The sequence below is a fragment of the Montipora foliosa genome, chromosome 5, assembly GCF_036669935.1.
Source record: "Montipora foliosa isolate CH-2021 chromosome 5, ASM3666993v2, whole genome shotgun sequence".
NCBI classification, from domain to species: Eukaryota; Metazoa; Cnidaria; class Anthozoa; order Scleractinia; family Acroporidae; genus Montipora; species Montipora foliosa.
This window is the reverse complement of record NC_090873.1, coordinates 34,229,419-34,246,918: the sequence shown is the minus strand read 5'-3', so window position 1 is coordinate 34,246,918 and position 17,500 is coordinate 34,229,419. Positions and strand designations below refer to the sequence as shown.

Sequence of the window (17,500 nt, the reverse complement as noted above, 5' to 3'; positions counted from 1 at the left end):
TGGCGTGTGATTGTACGGTGAAAACTTGAAAATGGGCAAGGATGTACGAGGAATAGAAAGAGGGAAATGTGCTTGTGGTGAATGTGAGGATTTCATGAGGTCTGATGGAGCAACTTGTGGCTGTTTGCTGACTCGCCATTCTAAAAAGGATGCCCACTACTCCTCTGAATTCAGTTGATGGCACATCGGCTGCGGGAACAAGTGAAAGCACAAGTCCAGAGAAGTGGAAAGATGAAGACCTAGGGTGGTTCCTGAACACAAAGGGCAAATATAGTGATGTAGTAGATCGAGTTGTCGGTTCAGGTTCGAGTAGCTTAAGTGACGAATCCTCACCGGAGACTAATATTTATACCAGAACCCCGCGCAGAGAGAGAGACAATTATGTTAGTTGGGAGAAGATAGTTTTTTGATAAGTAAATGTTTCGACACCTGTAAAATAATTTAGATTAATCTCGACTGGTAGCTTTGCTTGTATATACAAAATAGAAGCAACATGGATTAATTTTTTCCTTGCCAAAAAAAACTATTTCCCTCCCCGGGTTGAGAATAAAACAGGTTTGACCCTCCCCAATTTGTAAAAAATTACTAAGGACCCTCCCCTCCGAAGCCCCGCCCCCTCCCCAATTAAAAACGTACCTTCCCTTAGCGACAAATTTCTTTACGGCCTGTTCAGTGGAGGAGCACAGTCCTTGAAACTACTGTTAAAACTTTTTAGCTACGCATTTTGATCGATGTTTTGGTCTTCCACTCAAATGGGAGAGGATCACTAATTGCGAACACTCTGGTTAAATACTGAACAATTCTATATTCATTGCCAAAACTGTCAGGTTAACTTGATCATAGAAAAACAGTCTGGACTTCGTACTGTAATATGCATAGAATATTAAACAATCAAACGGAACGTCAAAGAGATATTCAATAATAGATTTCGACATCAAAATCTTATGTATGATTGTTTTGTATATCAAATGTGAAGGGAAGGCTATAAAGTTAAATCGTCTGTAATTCTTGATGGGTATGGAGCCATAGCTAATAGATTGCAAACACTCGATATGCGTGATCAAAGAAATGTACGATCTGCGATACTTACAAAAATACATTCTGAAGTCAAGAGTGTTGGAAGCTCCACTTTCGCAGATAGAATAAGCCATGGTTCTTTTCAACAAGCAGTTCGTGAACAAAGTTTTTGGCCAAAGAATTTGTGAAGAACACAGTGCACCACTACGAGTAAACGTGGCTAATTGAGGAAAGAAAACCCCTAATAGGCGAGCCATTTGTATGCAAAGGCACGTATGTAACACCCTTGCCTATTGGTTCCTTTGGATATAAAAGCTGTTGTAATTGGCCAATTCCGCTCTGCCAATTTCTGAGAAAACCTTTTTCGCTGAAATTACGGAAATTGAAGGAAAATATTAATTTCAATCAGGGAAAATTTTTTTCTGACATGAAAAAGGCTTTCCTTGTCAGTTTTTTCATCAAGGAAAGCGTAAATTGTTAAAAGATAGATCTCTGGTGTGACCCACAATGCGTGACAAGGGAGGTTATTTGGCGTGACAACGAGTTTCCCCGTTCCCGTTGTCGTGTTCCCTTGGAAAGAAGAATCTTCGCGCCGGTAGGAAATTCTGACAATAATGATTATAAATTTCACTAAAAAAGTAGAAAGCTTATTACAAAATAGCTAAATCTTTTGCTATTACATACAGTTTTTGAAAAACCCAGACCAGACGGCTAAAAATAGAAAACAGATGGGATGAAGAGGTCTCTCCACGTAAAATTTAACAAAGCGACCAAATGGTTCCAGGTAATAAGCATAATTTTTACCCATTAATCAATGACCACGAAGAAACAAATGGCAATAAATTCACTTGATTGTATGGTTAATACCCATGAATGGAGATGTTAATAAAGTACTGTGTATGCTAAAACAATCTATTTATAGTGGCTCCTCCACATAGTTAAAATTGATAGGATTGCTCTGCACCCGGATAGAATTGGGGTTTTGAAACATTGATTGCTTAGAAGAGGGAAGATGGGAGAAGTGAAAAAGATCACAAATAGGTAATTCTATGCCTGCTGTGTAGTGAGTGCAAATGACCCTCTTTATATGTGACAGTTCACAAAGTTGCCTTGCTGAATTTTAGGGTCAGTATGCAGCTATTACAACGGCCCTCGGGATTGGCTCAGAAAACAATGGACCAAAACAAACAACCAATCAAAGATGGACCAGCTAGATGGACCCTAACCCTCCCTAACCCTAAAATCAATAGAGCTGCATCCTAAAGGGATCCAATGAAATTAGAGGTTGTAAATAGCTGCGCCCTATCTTGAATTTAAGGTGAGGGAAGACATAATCCTTACCTAGCACCCACTACTTTGGTTGAGATTTCTCTTCTTGAACAATTCAAGCCTTGCAAAGAAGTACACTGAGGTTGTGCCAGCTAGAAATGCACCTGTCTTGCAGGAATATTTGAGCAGACCCTAACCTCTTTTCTCCTGCATCCAGTGTCCTCATTTTTTTCCTGGTCTGGCCTTCACTTCCCCTACCCCTCCCTTTCAATACTAAGACCTCCCTACTTGTTCTTTCCCATCCTGACTCCTTCCTACAATCCTGGCCAAAACGTTTGGGGACACACCCCTTTTCCATTGTAACTTTGGAGTACAATTTACAAGTCACCTGTAATTTCTACTCTCAAAAACAATGTTAAGTCCATGGCCCTTGACAAGACCTTTAAAAAGTGTTTGCCTCCAGGCACCCAACATTGTCCAGGGGGGAGGGGACAGTAAATGAACAATTATTTTAGTGAACAAAAGTCAAAGTGTCCCAAACGTTTTGATTAGGATTGTAGGTATTGGGTCTAAAATTCTATCAAATCGTAGGGTCCCATCCCGTAACCATGTGTTTTAAAATTAAAGTTTATTTTTCCGCACAAAGGTGTACTCTTGAAACTGTGTTCCAGTTTCATCCCCATCACTTCCACCACCATTGCAACCTTCTAAGTGAAAACCATGCCCGTACAAGAGATCGAAGGCGTCCGCCTTAGTTAATTCGGCTCCCCCGGGTCTCCATGGGACCCGGTAATCTCTCACGTACCCCCGCGCGGGGAGTAATGTTAACACGAATTCCGATGGCTTGATGTACTCTTTAAACACTTCTTTAACAAGCTCTTGTCGACCGCTTAACAACAGCTGGTTTCGATACCGGTCTACAGACAAGATAATTACACCTTGACCCTCGCTTAGCTGTAGATTCTTTCGACGATCCTCGCGGAATATTTGGAGAGCTTCTATAAGATCACCTACTTGATAGAAGTCCGCCTCAGCGCTTAGCTGATCAAATTCATCGAAAGACTGAGGAAGACACAATTCTGAAGTACGGAGAAAGTTCAGGACATGCCTAAAGAGAGCTCCATCTCGATCGATGAAATAATTCCCTCGGGTATCCTTTGCAATCCGTTGTCTTCCACTGAACATCGCTCCAAGCATGGAATGTGGATCACGTGTAACAGTATCTAAAGTTGTCGTGTAAACAAATCCGCCAACGTTTAGATTTAAAATAGGTGGAAAACTTTCCTCCGAAGCCATAGTTTTTATCAAGTATGCGACAAAAATTTGATGAGCTTGATGAATGAATAATTTTTTTTGTGTCAAATCACGTGGCCAATTTAGCCACCCGAGGGGATAGGGGAGGTGATAAAAGGTATTCTATATTTATTTTTATGATCTAAGCGAAGAATTCTTGGGTTTTCAAATGAACTTTTAAGTAATAGATTCGTAATTCCCTATCTAAAAACGTTTCTTATTACAAGCATGGAGATTTTCGGAAAAAATCCATGATGAATAATTTGATTATTAACCCTCCCCAACTAAGGGGAAAGGAGCAAAGGCCGAGACAAAGGAGCAGAGGAGGATAGTATTTAATTCTTCTGAAAATTGGGGGCGTTATGAAGGCGTGAACCATGAACTCAAACGCGCGTTCAGTCTCGTTTGTCGAGAATTTACAGCTGGAAATTTCGGACAGCTTGTTTAACGAATCACTCTTGCTCGCCGATGTGGACAATGATGGAGATCTCGAGCTAGTCGTTGGTCAAATTAATGGCGACCTGGTAATATTCAAAGGTAGCGGCCAAAAACCATGGAGAATCTCTCAAAATCTCGGCATGATAACTTGTGTTGGTGCGGGAGATTTGGACAACAAGGGTCAAAATTTGCTCTTCTGTATAACTGCAGAAGGATGGTGCCACATTTTTAACGTAAGTATTTCATTTTATATATAGTGAAGTTCAAATGTTTACAAACATATTGGCTTCGAATTTCTTTTGATATTTAAATTTACAAACCACCGCAAAAACCTGACTGAGTCATGTGCAACAGAATGGAAATGACATTGAATTGCTTTGGCAAGTGCGCACTAAGCTCATTGAAAAAGAGCTCATAATGTATGAAAACAGAAATCTTCCACAATCCTGCACTTCAAAAACAAAAGCTCAAAACCAAAAAAGTAGAGATTGACCACATCCATAGGGGCTTTTCAGGGGCAACGAAACACAATCATTGAACAACAACTGTTAAAAATCCCAACTGATGGCTAGCTAGTTGGCTATTTACAAGTGCAGCTGAGAAGTTGAATCAGGGACTACCAGGAAGAAATTCAACTATTGGTCAGAACGTGTCTTGAACCGAGGATCCCCGGATCTCAAGGCAAGTGCCCTAACCACTGGGCTGCACTACCTCCTTCATCCACATTTGCCAATGGACTCCATCACAGGAAAAAATAACAGATTCCCATTTTTGGCTATTTTAGGGTATTTAAAGAATACCAACAAAAATCCCAAATTTGGAAGAGTGAGACAAGTCTCAATCAGGGAACTTGGTTGGGAATTCCCTGGTTGGGACTTGTCTCACTTTGCCAAATTTGGGATTTTTATTGGTATTCTATAAAATTCCCTAAAATATCCAAAAATGGGAATCTGTTATTTTTTCCTGTGCATCTTGGTTCCAGATTTGATTCTGGTAGTTTAATACTTTGCGTTCATATTGCACCAGTGTACTTGCGTAGGAAATGCTAATGAATTGACAATAGTATTATTGCCTACTAGCATCAAGCCAAAAAAGTTTTTCCCATTTTTGTTGTTGGTAATTGCATGCCATTTGTGTAAGTGCTTTCCATTTTCTTCTTGCACTGACTGTTTAGAACCTTTTTTCTTCTACTGTAGATTACTGGAGATCCCACAGAGGACAGTTTAATGGAGCCAATTTCCTCTCAGCTCCTTTCATCAAACTGCAAAGTTGTTTTATTGGCAGATGTGGACGGAGATAGGAAGCTGAAGTTGGTGACAGCACATGCAGATAGGGTTGTCCATGTCTATAAATTGGAGGCAGATGATGAGCAAGTGACAACGTTTCAAGATCAAGGTTAGTGAGTAAGCGCTGTTTTATGTTATAGTTGGTGGTTCAGATAGGCAAGAGGTAATGCTTTTTGGCATGCATCAGGCTTTTTATTACTTCTATTATTGCTCTTCCTGCTCATATAACAAATTAAGCTTATCCTATGACGCTTTTTAAAGAAAGCGCTGTAACATAATTTCAGATGCAAGGACTGAGATAATAATAATATTATTGTTTGATTCAAATTCTATAGTAGTAGCATAGCTTTGTAATTTTGTAATAATGAAATAATTATTACTGTCAACCGTAATTATTAAATAGTAATCATAATGCAATTCTACAGTACCCTATTGAAAACCACCGTGATATAGGCCATCTCTATTAATATATCACACCTTGTGTGATATATGCCATCTGTAGCAGACTGTTGTCATTGTCAAAATGAATTCTAATTTTAGGTTTGAAAAAAATCTGTCTTCAGTTACTTCACTTAGTGGGAAAAAGGTAGCGGACTTCTCTGAGTGAAGAAGCGGTGCTTTTTGGTCGGCTTTTGGTACTTACTGAAACCACCAAGCACTGATAATAAACATCTATCACCATTTTGTAACCCTTGGCCACCATTGTTATTAAAAATTTTTCAAACTGTGCAGATGAAGTTGTGGGAGATTATTATTTCTATAATATAAGTGTAATAATTAAATAATGCACATATTTTGATTGGTTCTCACCTATGATCTATTAGAGGACAGATGCATAGCTGATGTCATCATCAAAATCTTTTAATAAATACTTCTTATAATATACTACAAATAGATTCCATGTTGCTGTGCATCTGTTCTTACCACATTTTGATGTCATCTGTGATTTGTTGCTGAACAGACGCAGGGCAACATGGAATGTATTGTTAATGGTTGACTTAAATATTTTCAGGAATAAGCTACGAGGGACACTTTTAGACAAATTTAAGACTGGACAGTTAAATATACTATAGAGAATATTAAATTATAAATAATAAATAATAATTTTCAGAGAAACCTTTAATGGGGTGGTAGGTTATCGACTTTCGAAATTTTTTGCAATTTTTAAATAATATGCATTTGTTTTTTTTTACTTTATTACGTGTTTGAATTTATTTTTGCAATTGACACTGAAAAGCCCCTGTGGGGAAGTGGTCAATAAAGCATGCATGTATGTATGTCATAGGTCACAGAAGATGTCAAAATCTGGTAAGAACATCAATAACACACTCAGCCAATTTGCCCAGTGTGCCACTTTTTTTCTTACCACATTTTGACGTCATCTGTGATTTGTTGCTGAACAGATGCAACATGGAATGTATTTGCTAGTCATTGCCTTCCTGGCTCAAAACCAGCTGGAAGTCCTTATTATTGGTGCTGATCAAGAGGACCTGGGCATTGCATCTATAGTTACCATGTCATCGATCCAGAACCCTTACTTTCAGATTTCCCCTACATAGCTCACAGATTCACGATGTGGCAACGTCCAGATTTTAGCAGGATAGTCCTATTCCTGCGACTGCAATCTGGATTCCAAAGCCCCAGATAGCAGATTCTATATACAAGAATTTTCTGCATTCTGAATTCCAGATTAAGTACCTTAAATGGGGTGACTCCTTTGTCTGATGTGTCTGGTTATGATTCTTGTGCAGAAAACAATGAAAACAAGATGAGAAGTGCACAAGGGTCTTCATCGGGCTCCAAAGCAAACAAACAGAATGTAACAAAAGAACTCACTAAAGATAATCAGTCAGAATTGAAAACACCTAAGAAAAAGGAAAGGAAAACCTCAAAACAGGAAGAAATAAAAGAAGGCCCACCAGTGAGCAAGATCACAAGTGAAAGAGAAGGATCGCTTCATCAGGCGACAATTTCCAAGAAGTTCAGCTTGCGATTTGTTCAACTCAACAGTTGGACGCTGTCATACCAGATTAATTCTCTTGTGGTGTTTGATGTCATGAATTTGAGATATCTCTTGGCATCGCAGCCAGGGGGAACTTATGCTATTCTGATGACATCTTCCCTAAACAAACGAGAGATGTCAGGAGAGCAGGTAAGGGAGTGTACCAGTAATTTGGGAAAATTCTTAAAGTGCTTCCATGATTCAAAAAAAGAAAAAAATCACTTCCTTTTTTTCTTCACATTTTGAAAGAGTGTTTGCTTAACACCTGACTGTCAAAATTTTGAGCTTTGATTTTTATCCAAAGGCTGTTTACTTTGGGTATAAGTTTACTTTGTGATCCGCTATCACTCAAGTGTGACTGATTCAGACCTCAGAGGGTTGGATCTAGGGAAAAGGGACGTCATTTACTGAGTATCACCAGCTTAAATTTGACCATGTAAATGCAGCTTATTCTATATGCAAAACATATGTTCAAGAGTCTGAAAGCCGAAACGCCTGTGCTGTATATTAATTGAGCTATGTACACACCCATTGCATTCTTAAACTAGTGAGTCTTTGACATCATTTTCTGTTCGATCCAGTTCTCTCAAAATTTTAAAGTTAGTAATGGCGGGCCATAAAATTGGAACATTCCATTTAAAAATAAGCAGATGTCTTTTTTTAAATGAAGGCTTTAAAACTTGGGTCACTTAGTGTTTAGTTAGCATAGTTTTGAAATCCATAGAAAAAGGAGAATTGATTTTTTGGTCATAGTAGCACTTAAACTAATCGGCCAAAGCAAACAAACAAACAAGCAACCAGTTCATAGAGATCTTTATAGAGATGGGCTGACTATAGCCGTTCAAAGGCTGATTAAGCTTATCCTGGATTGCGGGAAAGTTAAATTGCTGTCTATTTTTCTGATCAGAAAAAGTTCCTCAAGATAATTATTTTGCCTCTAAAATTGACTAGACTTTTTCTTTCCGTCACGGCATAAAATTGCAAGGTTAAGGCTTTTTTCACTGGCAAAACTCAAGCCTAGGTTTGTATTTGATCGCGGACAAGAGTGAATTAGGTAAGACTGCGTTGATCTATCACTTTGCGGTCTTACCCAAGCACAGTCACAAATGGATTTATTTTTAGATACACTTTGCACGCGAAACAAACGAAGGGACGCCAATTTTAACCAATCAGAAGAATCCATGTCACGCGTGACTGCTTCTGCTATGTTTTTTTTCGCGGGAACGGGTATTCTAAAAATAGACTCATTTGTGACTGTGCTGGGGAGCCCACCCAGGCCATCACAACACTCTTATCTAATTCACCCTTGATCGCGGATTTGTGTCAATCGGCTTTTGACCAACTGGGCCTTGTGAAGGTTAGATACCTCTTATCAACCTAGTCTTCTCGGTCCGTATTGTAAAATTACGGACCCGAGGAACGAGGATCCTTAATTTTACAGTACGGACCAAGATATTTATTATATCCGTTCTGAGGTAATCAGCCGCGAGGGAAAGGAAACTAGTCGAAGTCAAGCGGAAGGACAACTGCCAGAAAGATTGCCGCGTCAAAATCGGAAAAACAAATAAATCTTCTTGGCTTTTTGAAATAGTTTCCAGCAAGTTTATGCAACATATACGATGTAACATATACGACGATATCCCGGAAAGACGAGAAAAACTTTTCTCCAGCCTGGGGCTTTTTCAACAAGGCTCCTGGTTACACAGAGGAGAGCAGAGAGGAGAAGAAAGTAGGAGAGTCGAGTCGAGCATCTTTAGGTCAATTTAAAAGTTGCGCTATCGTCGTAACCAATTCAATTTTATTGGATCGTACCTCGATAAACGTCGCGCCAAATTCACTATCATAACTGAAGGATTTAGCATTGTGTTGGCTGCATTTACAGCGAGGGGCAAATGTGAGGCTGAAATTAATCAAAGAAACTTGTTTGATGTAAGCTCATTTCTTGTCTATAATACCTACAGATATTGGGCAACTTCCCGAAAGAAAGAGAGACAATTTAGAATGACAGAGTTTTCAAGCTTTTATAAGAAACAGTTTTACATCCCAGATGCGCAGGGCGCCGGTCCCAGAGTTTACCCGGTCTTATTCGAGGAGACCTGGGGCCGGTTGCTCGGAGCTTGGTTTCGTTAACCATTAGTTAAGGGGGGTGGCTCTTAACTACCAAACCGTTGCTATGGACCCCTTCAAATAGTCATTTCTCGAGTCCCTTTAACTCTACAGTTATCCTTTTTTGCCAGGTGTGTTCTATTTAACATTTCATTGTCTGGTTCGACTCACAACCATATTTGATAAAACACGTGACCAAAACAGAAAACGCCTAAAAATTCAGCGAGTTAACAATGCTTTTGATACATTTTTAACGCAACAGTATGAGAGCATTCTAACACTAAGTCTGTAGCATGGATTAAAAAAAAAATTCTCAAAAAAGTTATGACGTTATAAGGCTTTTTTTAATACACTTTTCAAAATATCAGTTCATTTCCAAATAGAAATCCCATACTACAGTTTACGAAAAATGTAGGGACGGTTCCCATCCGGTGAAAAAACCGCCTCTTCACTGAAACGCACTGTAGAGGACTGGGACTAGTTGCGCATGCGCTTTGTGATGGAAGCGATGCAAGATTTTTATTGAAGAAGTTACTTTAACGAATAATCCATACGAATCCTTTTTGAAGGGCTCTCGCCTAAAAAGCTTCCTTACGGTAACCATTGTCTTTCTGTAGTTAAGTGCCACCCCCCTTAAGAGGTATCAAAACCGGTAGGTTTTCATGGTATTTAACGCCGGTTAGCGCTAACCATGCTTCGAGCAACTCGGGCCAGAAATTGTATTTATTTTGCATATTTTAGGAGCATTGTGTAGGGAGCTAACGCAAGGCCACCGACAACGACGACGAAGAGAGCGCCACAAAAGCAAGACCGGCTGTGCACGCCCCTCATGTTCGTTTCACCTTTTGATACATTTCTTTGCCGTCCTCGTCCTAACAACGACGTGATATGCTCATGAAGACAAATTTTCAAATTTCCTCTCTCTTTGCCGTCCTCGTCCTAACAACGACGTGATATGTCCCTATGTTTGAGATTATTTGGAGTACACGAGCTCATGAAGACAAATTTTCAAATTTCCTCTCCAAGTATCCACACCGGTACCGTTCATAACAATTCTAATCCTGGAATGATTCCGCATACTTGCATGCCGAACGACTTGGAGTAATCGCGAAATTATTACAATAACGGAAAAAATACTTATAGGGCGTGGCCAAACGAGAAATGTTTGGCGTTTAAGCAACATCAAACATTGTGTAGTGACCAACCATTTTACCGTTTGGCCACCTTGTTGGGTGCTGTTTGATCGTGTTTGATAAAATTTGAAGGCCATCACACATTCCATCAAACAACTCGGTTAAAACATTTCTTTTGTTCTCGCGTTTGATGGGCGAAGTTTTGTTCGTTGTTTGGCACGCGCATGCGTACCACGCTTGCTCAGTCGCTTGTTTCCACGTGTTTTTTACGTATTTGTGACCCATAGTTCTTTACTTGTGGAATTCAGTTGATCTGAGTTAGATCGAACGCGGTTTTAACCGTTTGGCCACTGACTTCAACATCAGCTTGTTTGGTCACCAAACATTGTTTGATGTTGTTTCAACGCCAAACATTTCCCGTTTGTCCAGGCCCTGAGACAACGTTCTCGTTGTAGCCGCCGTCGTCATCCTCGGCTTCTTGCATTAAGCACCAGAGCGCCTTCAACTAAGATAACTTAGTAAAAACGCGAAATATTCTATTTTCCAGACATCAAGTTCTCCGTCATCAGCCATTTTCAACCAGTTACCAGTCCTCCGAGCACGAAACAAAGGCATCCCAACCAACCTCATAACCCTTAAATGCCACGAAAGCGACAGCGCCGCGACAAACGCGTCTCTCTCAGCCGGTCAACGCCAGGGGTACCTTGCACTTTGTACACAAGACGGTCACCTGATATTCATTCATGACAATAAGCAACATTGGCTAGTACGTGTGGAGCCGGGAAATTACGGCATCTTTGCGATGTCTAAACTTGATATTACACAGGATGGAGATGAAAAAATTGCTTTATGTTCCTGGAATGGAAACACCTACATTATCGATCATCGGAAGAATATGGTGCAGTTTAAGTTTAATGAAAACGTCTTGGCTTTCTGCGCTGGCATGTACGCGTTTTCGCCGGGAAAAAATCGTCCCGCTTTGGTTTATGTGACTTCGTCAAATCGCATCGTTATTTACCACAACGCGCGGTTGTCATCAATGGTTCCTTCTAAACTGGGTAGCTTAATTAAACGTAAAACTTCGCATGGTGTAGAAGCCAGATTTCCTCTCAGTTCCGCAGTGGCTGAGCATTAGTCATTTCGCCCCGATTGAAGTATCGCTACCAGTTATATCGCCGCAAAGTATTTTCCGTTCTTCGAGGGTGACATTAGGGAGCTTACGCACGCGCCTTTTTGAGACGCGGGCGGCAACCGGAAGAGGATATTTCGCGTGCCAGGACGGTGGTGTCTCCCAGAGTGTCTCAACCGGAAGCGAGGTGTTTTCCCTTTTCACTTGTCTTAACACAACCACATTTACATCGCCAAGTATCTTTTCTCCATAAGAGTTGATTAGTGTAAAAATTTGGGAGACAACACTGTCCTGGACGCAAAATGCTCCTTTCCGGTTGCCGTCAGCGTCTCAAAAACGCGCGTGCTAAAGCTCCCTAATGTCGTAGCTTGATAACATTAGTTTGTGGTGAAAAGTTGGTTGATGGGAAGTCTTCTCGGTGGCGAGATGATCAAGAAACTTTTCAAGCAATGCATGAGGGACAAACACAAAATAGCGTAATGTGTGATTCTGAAATTGGCTCATATCGCGTGTCATAACCAGACAAGCTCTTGGATGACGGAAAACAACGAAAACAAACCATGAGCTAAGACACAAAGAAAAACTTACGTTTTTACACTTATAAACCCTTGGAATGTAAAAAATCACGGAAAGTCGGAAAGTACTTGAAATCATCACAGCTAATAATGATCACTGAAAGTGGCTTTGTTTCCTTTTAGAAGAGGTCTCTTTTCTCTTTCATTTGCTTGGCTGAAGGACAAAGAGAAAGGAGACTTCTTCCGTTGGTCAATAGTAGCCTTGACGGCGCTTTGCAAAACGCATGCTCCCTGTTATGATTGCTGACCGTAACTTGAGACCGCTATGGCCAGGCACCGAACTACATTCGGGACATGTTTATCCTGCGTAACAACGGTTACAGCCTACGGGACCATCTTAAGGTTGTTATTCCAAGACTAACCTCATCTTATATGCAACATTCTTTCACGTACCAGGCTAGTAAACAATGGAACAATCTACCAGACAAAATAAGGATGTCAGAATCCCTTTCTACATTTCGGAAGAACTTACAAAACATACAGTTGTCTTCATCGTATGACTGCAACTGTATGTTTTGTAAATAGACAGTCTAATTACCAACATTTTCTTTTATTAAATTATTAATTATTGTAATAGGTTATTATTCACTTCAGTTGATCTAAGTTATATATTTTCAATCATTAGTTGTACATGTAAGATTATCTAAATCATCACATTGTAATTTTTATGACACATCTGCATTTAAACGAGCTATCGCTCATATGCGATATGTGGTTAAAAAAAATTACTTATTTATGCTTAAAGAAACGATGTCATACAATAAACAACTTACTAACCTCACTTGCTCGGGACCCTACTGGTGAATATTGGCCCTCCGCGACTGGCAAATGAAACAATTCTCTCCCCAGTAGTTTTTGTATGCCACGACCTTGGGCCAGTATTCCCCAATACGGCACTCGTGCTCGGTTAGTAAGAGGTTCGTCAAATAGACCTACAATCATAGACAAAACCGCTAGGAAGGGTTAGCAATTTTGACGTCCTCATTGCTTCTCACCCCCCCCCCCCCCCCCCCCCCCGCCTCATTCAATTTTGTGCAAAAGTGAATGGTTTGAGTGGGAAATTGTTGTGTTACCTTTCAACATTGAATGGGGGGCTATATAAGAGAAGGTGAAACTATTTCTTTTGCGCTTTAACAGCGGCGGTTTGAAATACAGCTCTGATGCGGTTCACTTACATAACCTTCCCAACTACTTTTGTCTATAATTGTAGCAAATCCAATTGGTCGGAGGCAAACGGGTCGAGTTACTGGAAGAATTGTTAGCGCGAACTATTGGATAAGTGCTATCTAAATCTCGAGGTGGTCATGGTATTTGACAACAATAAATTATTTCTTTGTACCTCGAGTAAATAAAAAGAGTTTTTACATGTTACATTCTAATAGAAAAGTAGGCACCCAAAAAAACAGAGTCGAACCTTCTCGTGAGCGCGAATTTGCCTGAGCTCGGGACCTTCACGGGACCTTCACGTGACCTAACGCGGGTTAGCAGCTAGGGCTAGTTGCCGTGGTTTTCAAAGCCTAGGGCCTGTTTCTCGAAAAGTCTATCTTTTAACATGTTTTAAAGGTAACAAAAATAAAACTGGCTGTGAAGTTTGACGATTTAAATCCTCTCCGTTCTTGAGATACAAAGGGAATTGTGACACCCGAAAATGCCCAGTAAAGTTGCGGGACTTTCGAGAAACGGGCCCTTGGTGAAGATGAATTCGAGACCACCCTGTCAATCACCAAAGAGGGATCAAAGCCACCGGCAGCAAAGCCAACGCCCCCCTCTTCAAGAATCTCCTTCCCACATGTCCCTTTTTTTTTTTTAATAATTCACTCTTGCAACTTCAGGGTTGAATTTTCTCAATTTCAGTTTTCTTTGTACTTTTTTGTCATAAGACAGCTTTTGACGTTCCTGGTGCGAAGAAAATGACATTTTTTTCGAGAATCTTGAACTGTATATCTCTTCTCTTGTGCTTTATGGAGTTTCCATCTCGTTGGGTTATGGTGAGCTGCATGAGTAAAAAAAAAGTGTTTTAATCCAGGAGGCATTTTACGTCAAAAAATAAAGTACTTAAATAACTACTGGCTCTCCGAAGAACGTTAACACGTCGTTGTTTAGCACACGATATCAAGGAAATGTGACACAAACGTGCAGGGTTGCTGTTAGTGATTAAGGGCACTTTTCACGAGAAAACTAAACTAATCGTCGTCGTCGTCGTTCCATTACGTTCTCCGAAAAACGTTAACACGTCGTTGTTTAGCAGAGGATATCAAGGAAATGTACCAAAATGTGACACACACTTGCATGGCTGCTGTTAGTGCTCGTCGCGTATCGGTTTTGGGGAGTGAGACTGACCTGACCATGCACGTCTTTGGAGTAGCCACTACTGAGACCTCTTACATGAAGTTCCACATGAGCTCTATAGCACAGCTGTCTCCACAGCAACAGGGACTCCTCGTCATCGACATCACCGTCATTATGCACTAAGGTGACCAAACAGCCATCCACCTTTACAAACAAAATCGTATTTATTTATAAAATAACTAAGATAGTACGCGCACTCTCCGACTGGTCAATAGCTGCGTTTATGTGAAAGTTAGCCTGCGTAGCATGGCGGTTTTGTCGAGCCGGGCGCACGAGCGGCGAAGCCGCGAAATTCGCGCGCGAAGCGCGCGAGAACGAGTGGCGAAGCCGCGAGAAAAAATCTCCTCGCGGTTTTTCTGCCCTCGCCCGCCATTATTACTTAGCAACTAAAACCGCCGTGCTACGCAGGCTATGTGAAAGTATGTAAACACGGTTGTGATATCACACGAATTTGGATTGGTTGTGTGTTGTCAGACGCGCGTTTTGATTGGCTGGTAGGAAATATGAGCGTGTATCAAGAAAATCTGTTTCAATTAAGAAGTAAACAAAAAAAACTCCGCATTTCCCTTCATTTGTCGAATTATTTTTGAGAAATATTTTACAAAAACAATAGAGGACTTTTTTCCGTGTTTACATGGCCTCATCAAAACACTCGGCGAGTTGGGAAAATTCTCGACAGTTATGCATTCTCGTCACCAGAGCCTCGGATCAACCCAAGGCTCTCCAAAAATTGGTTGCTTCTGCAGGTACCGGAGCAGAGATTACGTAAAAGAAAAGACAGAAAACAAAACAACTCCAAATAAAGACTACGCCCGAGACCAAAAATACAATGTTTTCCGGTACCTGCAGAAAGACCTTAAGACCTTCAAAAGCGAGAACAATGTTGTCGCAATCGATGTATGAATTGACCGTGACAGTGCACTATCTTTTCTTTTCGCTTCGCATCGGTTCGCAAATTAGTTGCGCACAATTTAATCGAAGATTTGATTGGTTATCTTCTCGAAAGAAGGTGCGTTTTGTGCACCGTCAAGGCCAAAAAATACAGACAAAAACACGAAACAAAGAGACTTGACGAGTTTCATAACCATCGCCATGCATAGACTATGCCTTCAGCAAGTCTTTTTTTTTTGCTTTGCTGAACAAAAAATATAGGTCATTTCAGTATTGACGAAAGCAGCGAACGAAGCTGCATGGTTGGCCACTCCAAATCGATCACGTAAACGAGTTTCGCAACGATATTAAAAAGAACCTGGGGCCCGTTAGAAAATATCACAAAATTCTCAAGGATTTCGTCTGCAAGGCCAAAAATGGGCGTAAGCAATGCCTTTTGTTGTAAACAAAAAATACCAACAACAGTAAAGCTCTTCATACTTAACTGATTAGAGTGTAATGTAAAGTGCTAGCTTTGTACCCCATATGAACCATGTGAGCGTTAGCCCAACACAAGGACAGAGAAAATCTTTGACCAGGGTGGGGTTAGATCACCGCTGCTATACCGACTGAGCTACAAGGTCAGACGGGAGCAGGCCGATTGACATAACTAGGAAATATCACGATATTCCCGTATAACTTAGAATTAATAGATACTCGAGGGTTCCGAATTGGATTTCCCTAAAGGTCTATAGCTAAAGGCTAAAGTTTTATAAACGGTAAGTCGTACCTATTAATTCCAAATTGTATAGTCAAGATCGTGCGGTTTCCTTCGGTTAAAGCTAGACTTATTTGTTTTCCTGTTTGCTTTGCATACCAGCGCTGGAGAGAAGCACATCAAAGTCGAGCAGTAATGAGTAAAATCAGCTATCTCTTGCACACGAACGCCAATGGATATAAGAGCTGTTAAATCATCAATTAGCAATAGACAAGGGCTCTGCCCCACTGTATCAATCATTGAAGACTTGATTCTGTTATACAATGGCTGAAGGGTAAAGTTCTGGTTTCTAAAAAGAAAGAAGAAAGGGCCCTTGGCCGAGGAGAGCTCTTATACGGTTTACGGTCACTTCGCCACCAAGAGGTGTGTCGTTGACTGTTCTGATTATTCAGTTCTCAACTATGCTGCGTGAAGGGCGTCGCATTTGTTATGTGAAGGTTTTGAATTTCTTAACCATAAACGAAAGAACGACTGGGACTATCGATCGAAGTGCGTCCTGTTCAATGAAGATAAGCTGATCTTTGCCGTTCTGGTGGAGAGTTTACATTGGTGGCCAGACGACTGGCTGCCAGATTGAAGTATTTCGAGTGACTAGAGGCTGAGAATTCTTTTAACCTTAAGGAAAGGTTTCCAGCTTTGTAACAAAGCCAACATTTTTTCGTAAATTAAAAGTAAAGATAGCGAATCTGCAAAGTGTAGACACTGCGCGCTGCCTTTGTTGTCGGTTTCATCGCAAAACCGGAATGCAATTATGCACAAATGCTTCAAGTGCTGCAAAAACGACGGCAGTGCAATATCATATTTGGGCGATAAGCAGCACTAAAGTAATGGAATGCGTTGAAGTATGAGAAAGTTGCACACTCCTTGAACAAAGCTACTGAGTTCTTCAGTTTTTAAACGGTCATGAAATTGCGCCTGAACCCTGTGTCAGTGTACCCTCCTAAAAATATCGTCCAAATAAGCTGTCTTTGTACCTAATGTTTAGAAAAGGATTGTCGGCATTGCCAGCTGTATGATGCTCGGCGGGATCTACATGGTCTCCATCATCCAAAGCCTCAGAAATGAGTTTTAATCCGTCTAAATAGGTCACTTGTCCATTCTGAACAGCACTGCTAAGATTTACACCCTGAAAGGTACCCAAATTAAATCAGTGCAATGCTAGAGCGGTTTTCAATTGAATGTCGAAAGTAATCAGCGAATTGGTTTGGTTTTGCATTACTTCACTCAGTGATTGGGTCAAAGTTCTCGCGCCACT

The 17,500-nt window shown here is 40.6% G+C and overlaps 4 protein-coding genes across 4 annotated transcripts in view; 1 reads left to right on the top strand and 3 right to left on the bottom strand.

Annotated features, from left to right (window-relative positions):
• The window catches only part of LOC138004024 (uncharacterized), a 16,599-nt gene extending 15,314 nt beyond the window's left edge, over positions 1 to 1,285 (bottom strand). Inside the window, exon 1 of the mRNA XM_068850415.1 lies at positions 1,091 to 1,285. Coding sequence (XP_068706516.1) covers positions 1,091 to 1,274 — 184 coding nt within the window. The 5' untranslated portion in view covers positions 1,275 to 1,285. The remainder of the gene's footprint in view (positions 1 to 1,090) is intronic.
• Positions 1,286 to 2,907: 1,622 nt separating this feature from the next.
• Positions 2,908 to 3,582, bottom strand: LOC138002639 (BTB/POZ domain-containing protein kctd15-like). The gene has a single exon (XM_068848643.1). It carries the CDS (start codon positions 3,580 to 3,582, stop codon positions 2,908 to 2,910), a length of 675 nt encoding a protein of 224 aa, XP_068704744.1.
• LOC138004023 (KICSTOR complex protein ITFG2-like) lies at positions 3,579 to 13,786 on the top strand. Its single transcript, XM_068850414.1, has 4 exons — positions 3,579 to 4,250; positions 5,214 to 5,412; positions 7,055 to 7,455; positions 11,092 to 13,786. The coding sequence occupies exons 1-4, from the start codon at positions 3,957 to 3,959 to the stop codon at positions 11,677 to 11,679; spliced, it is 1,482 nt and encodes a 493-aa protein (XP_068706515.1). The 5' UTR covers positions 3,579 to 3,956; the 3' UTR covers positions 11,680 to 13,786.
• A 142-nt stretch (positions 13,787 to 13,928) lies between these two features.
• The window catches only part of LOC138004026 (elongator complex protein 6-like), a 7,357-nt gene continuing 3,785 nt past the window's right edge, over positions 13,929 to 17,500 (bottom strand). The window contains exons 3-6 of the mRNA XM_068850416.1: positions 17,220 to 17,371; positions 16,345 to 16,534; positions 14,589 to 14,741; positions 13,929 to 14,241 (exon numbers count right to left, since the gene is read on the bottom strand). Coding sequence (XP_068706517.1) covers positions 14,122 to 14,241; positions 14,589 to 14,741; positions 16,345 to 16,534; positions 17,220 to 17,371 — 615 coding nt within the window. The 3' untranslated portion in view covers positions 13,929 to 14,121. The remainder of the gene's footprint in view (positions 14,242 to 14,588; positions 14,742 to 16,344; positions 16,535 to 17,219; positions 17,372 to 17,500) is intronic.

What these genes read in the sequence shown, in the direction of transcription:
- LOC138002639 (XM_068848643.1), bottom strand. Translation starts at nt 3,582, where the DNA reads ATGGCTTCGGAGGAAAGTTTTCCACCTATTTTAAATCTAAACGTTGGC.
- LOC138004023 (XM_068850414.1), top strand. Translation starts at nt 3,957, where the DNA reads ATGAACTCAAACGCGCGTTCAGTCTCGTTTGTCGAGAATTTACAGCTG. An exon ending in GATGGTGCCACATTTTTAAC is followed by an intron (nt 4,251 to 5,213) that starts GTAAGTATTTCA and finishes CTTCTACTGTAG; the next exon opens with ATTACTGGAGATCCCACAGA. An exon ending in GACAACGTTTCAAGATCAAG is followed by an intron (nt 5,413 to 7,054) that starts GTTAGTGAGTAA and finishes ATTCTTGTGCAG; the next exon opens with AAAACAATGAAAACAAGATG.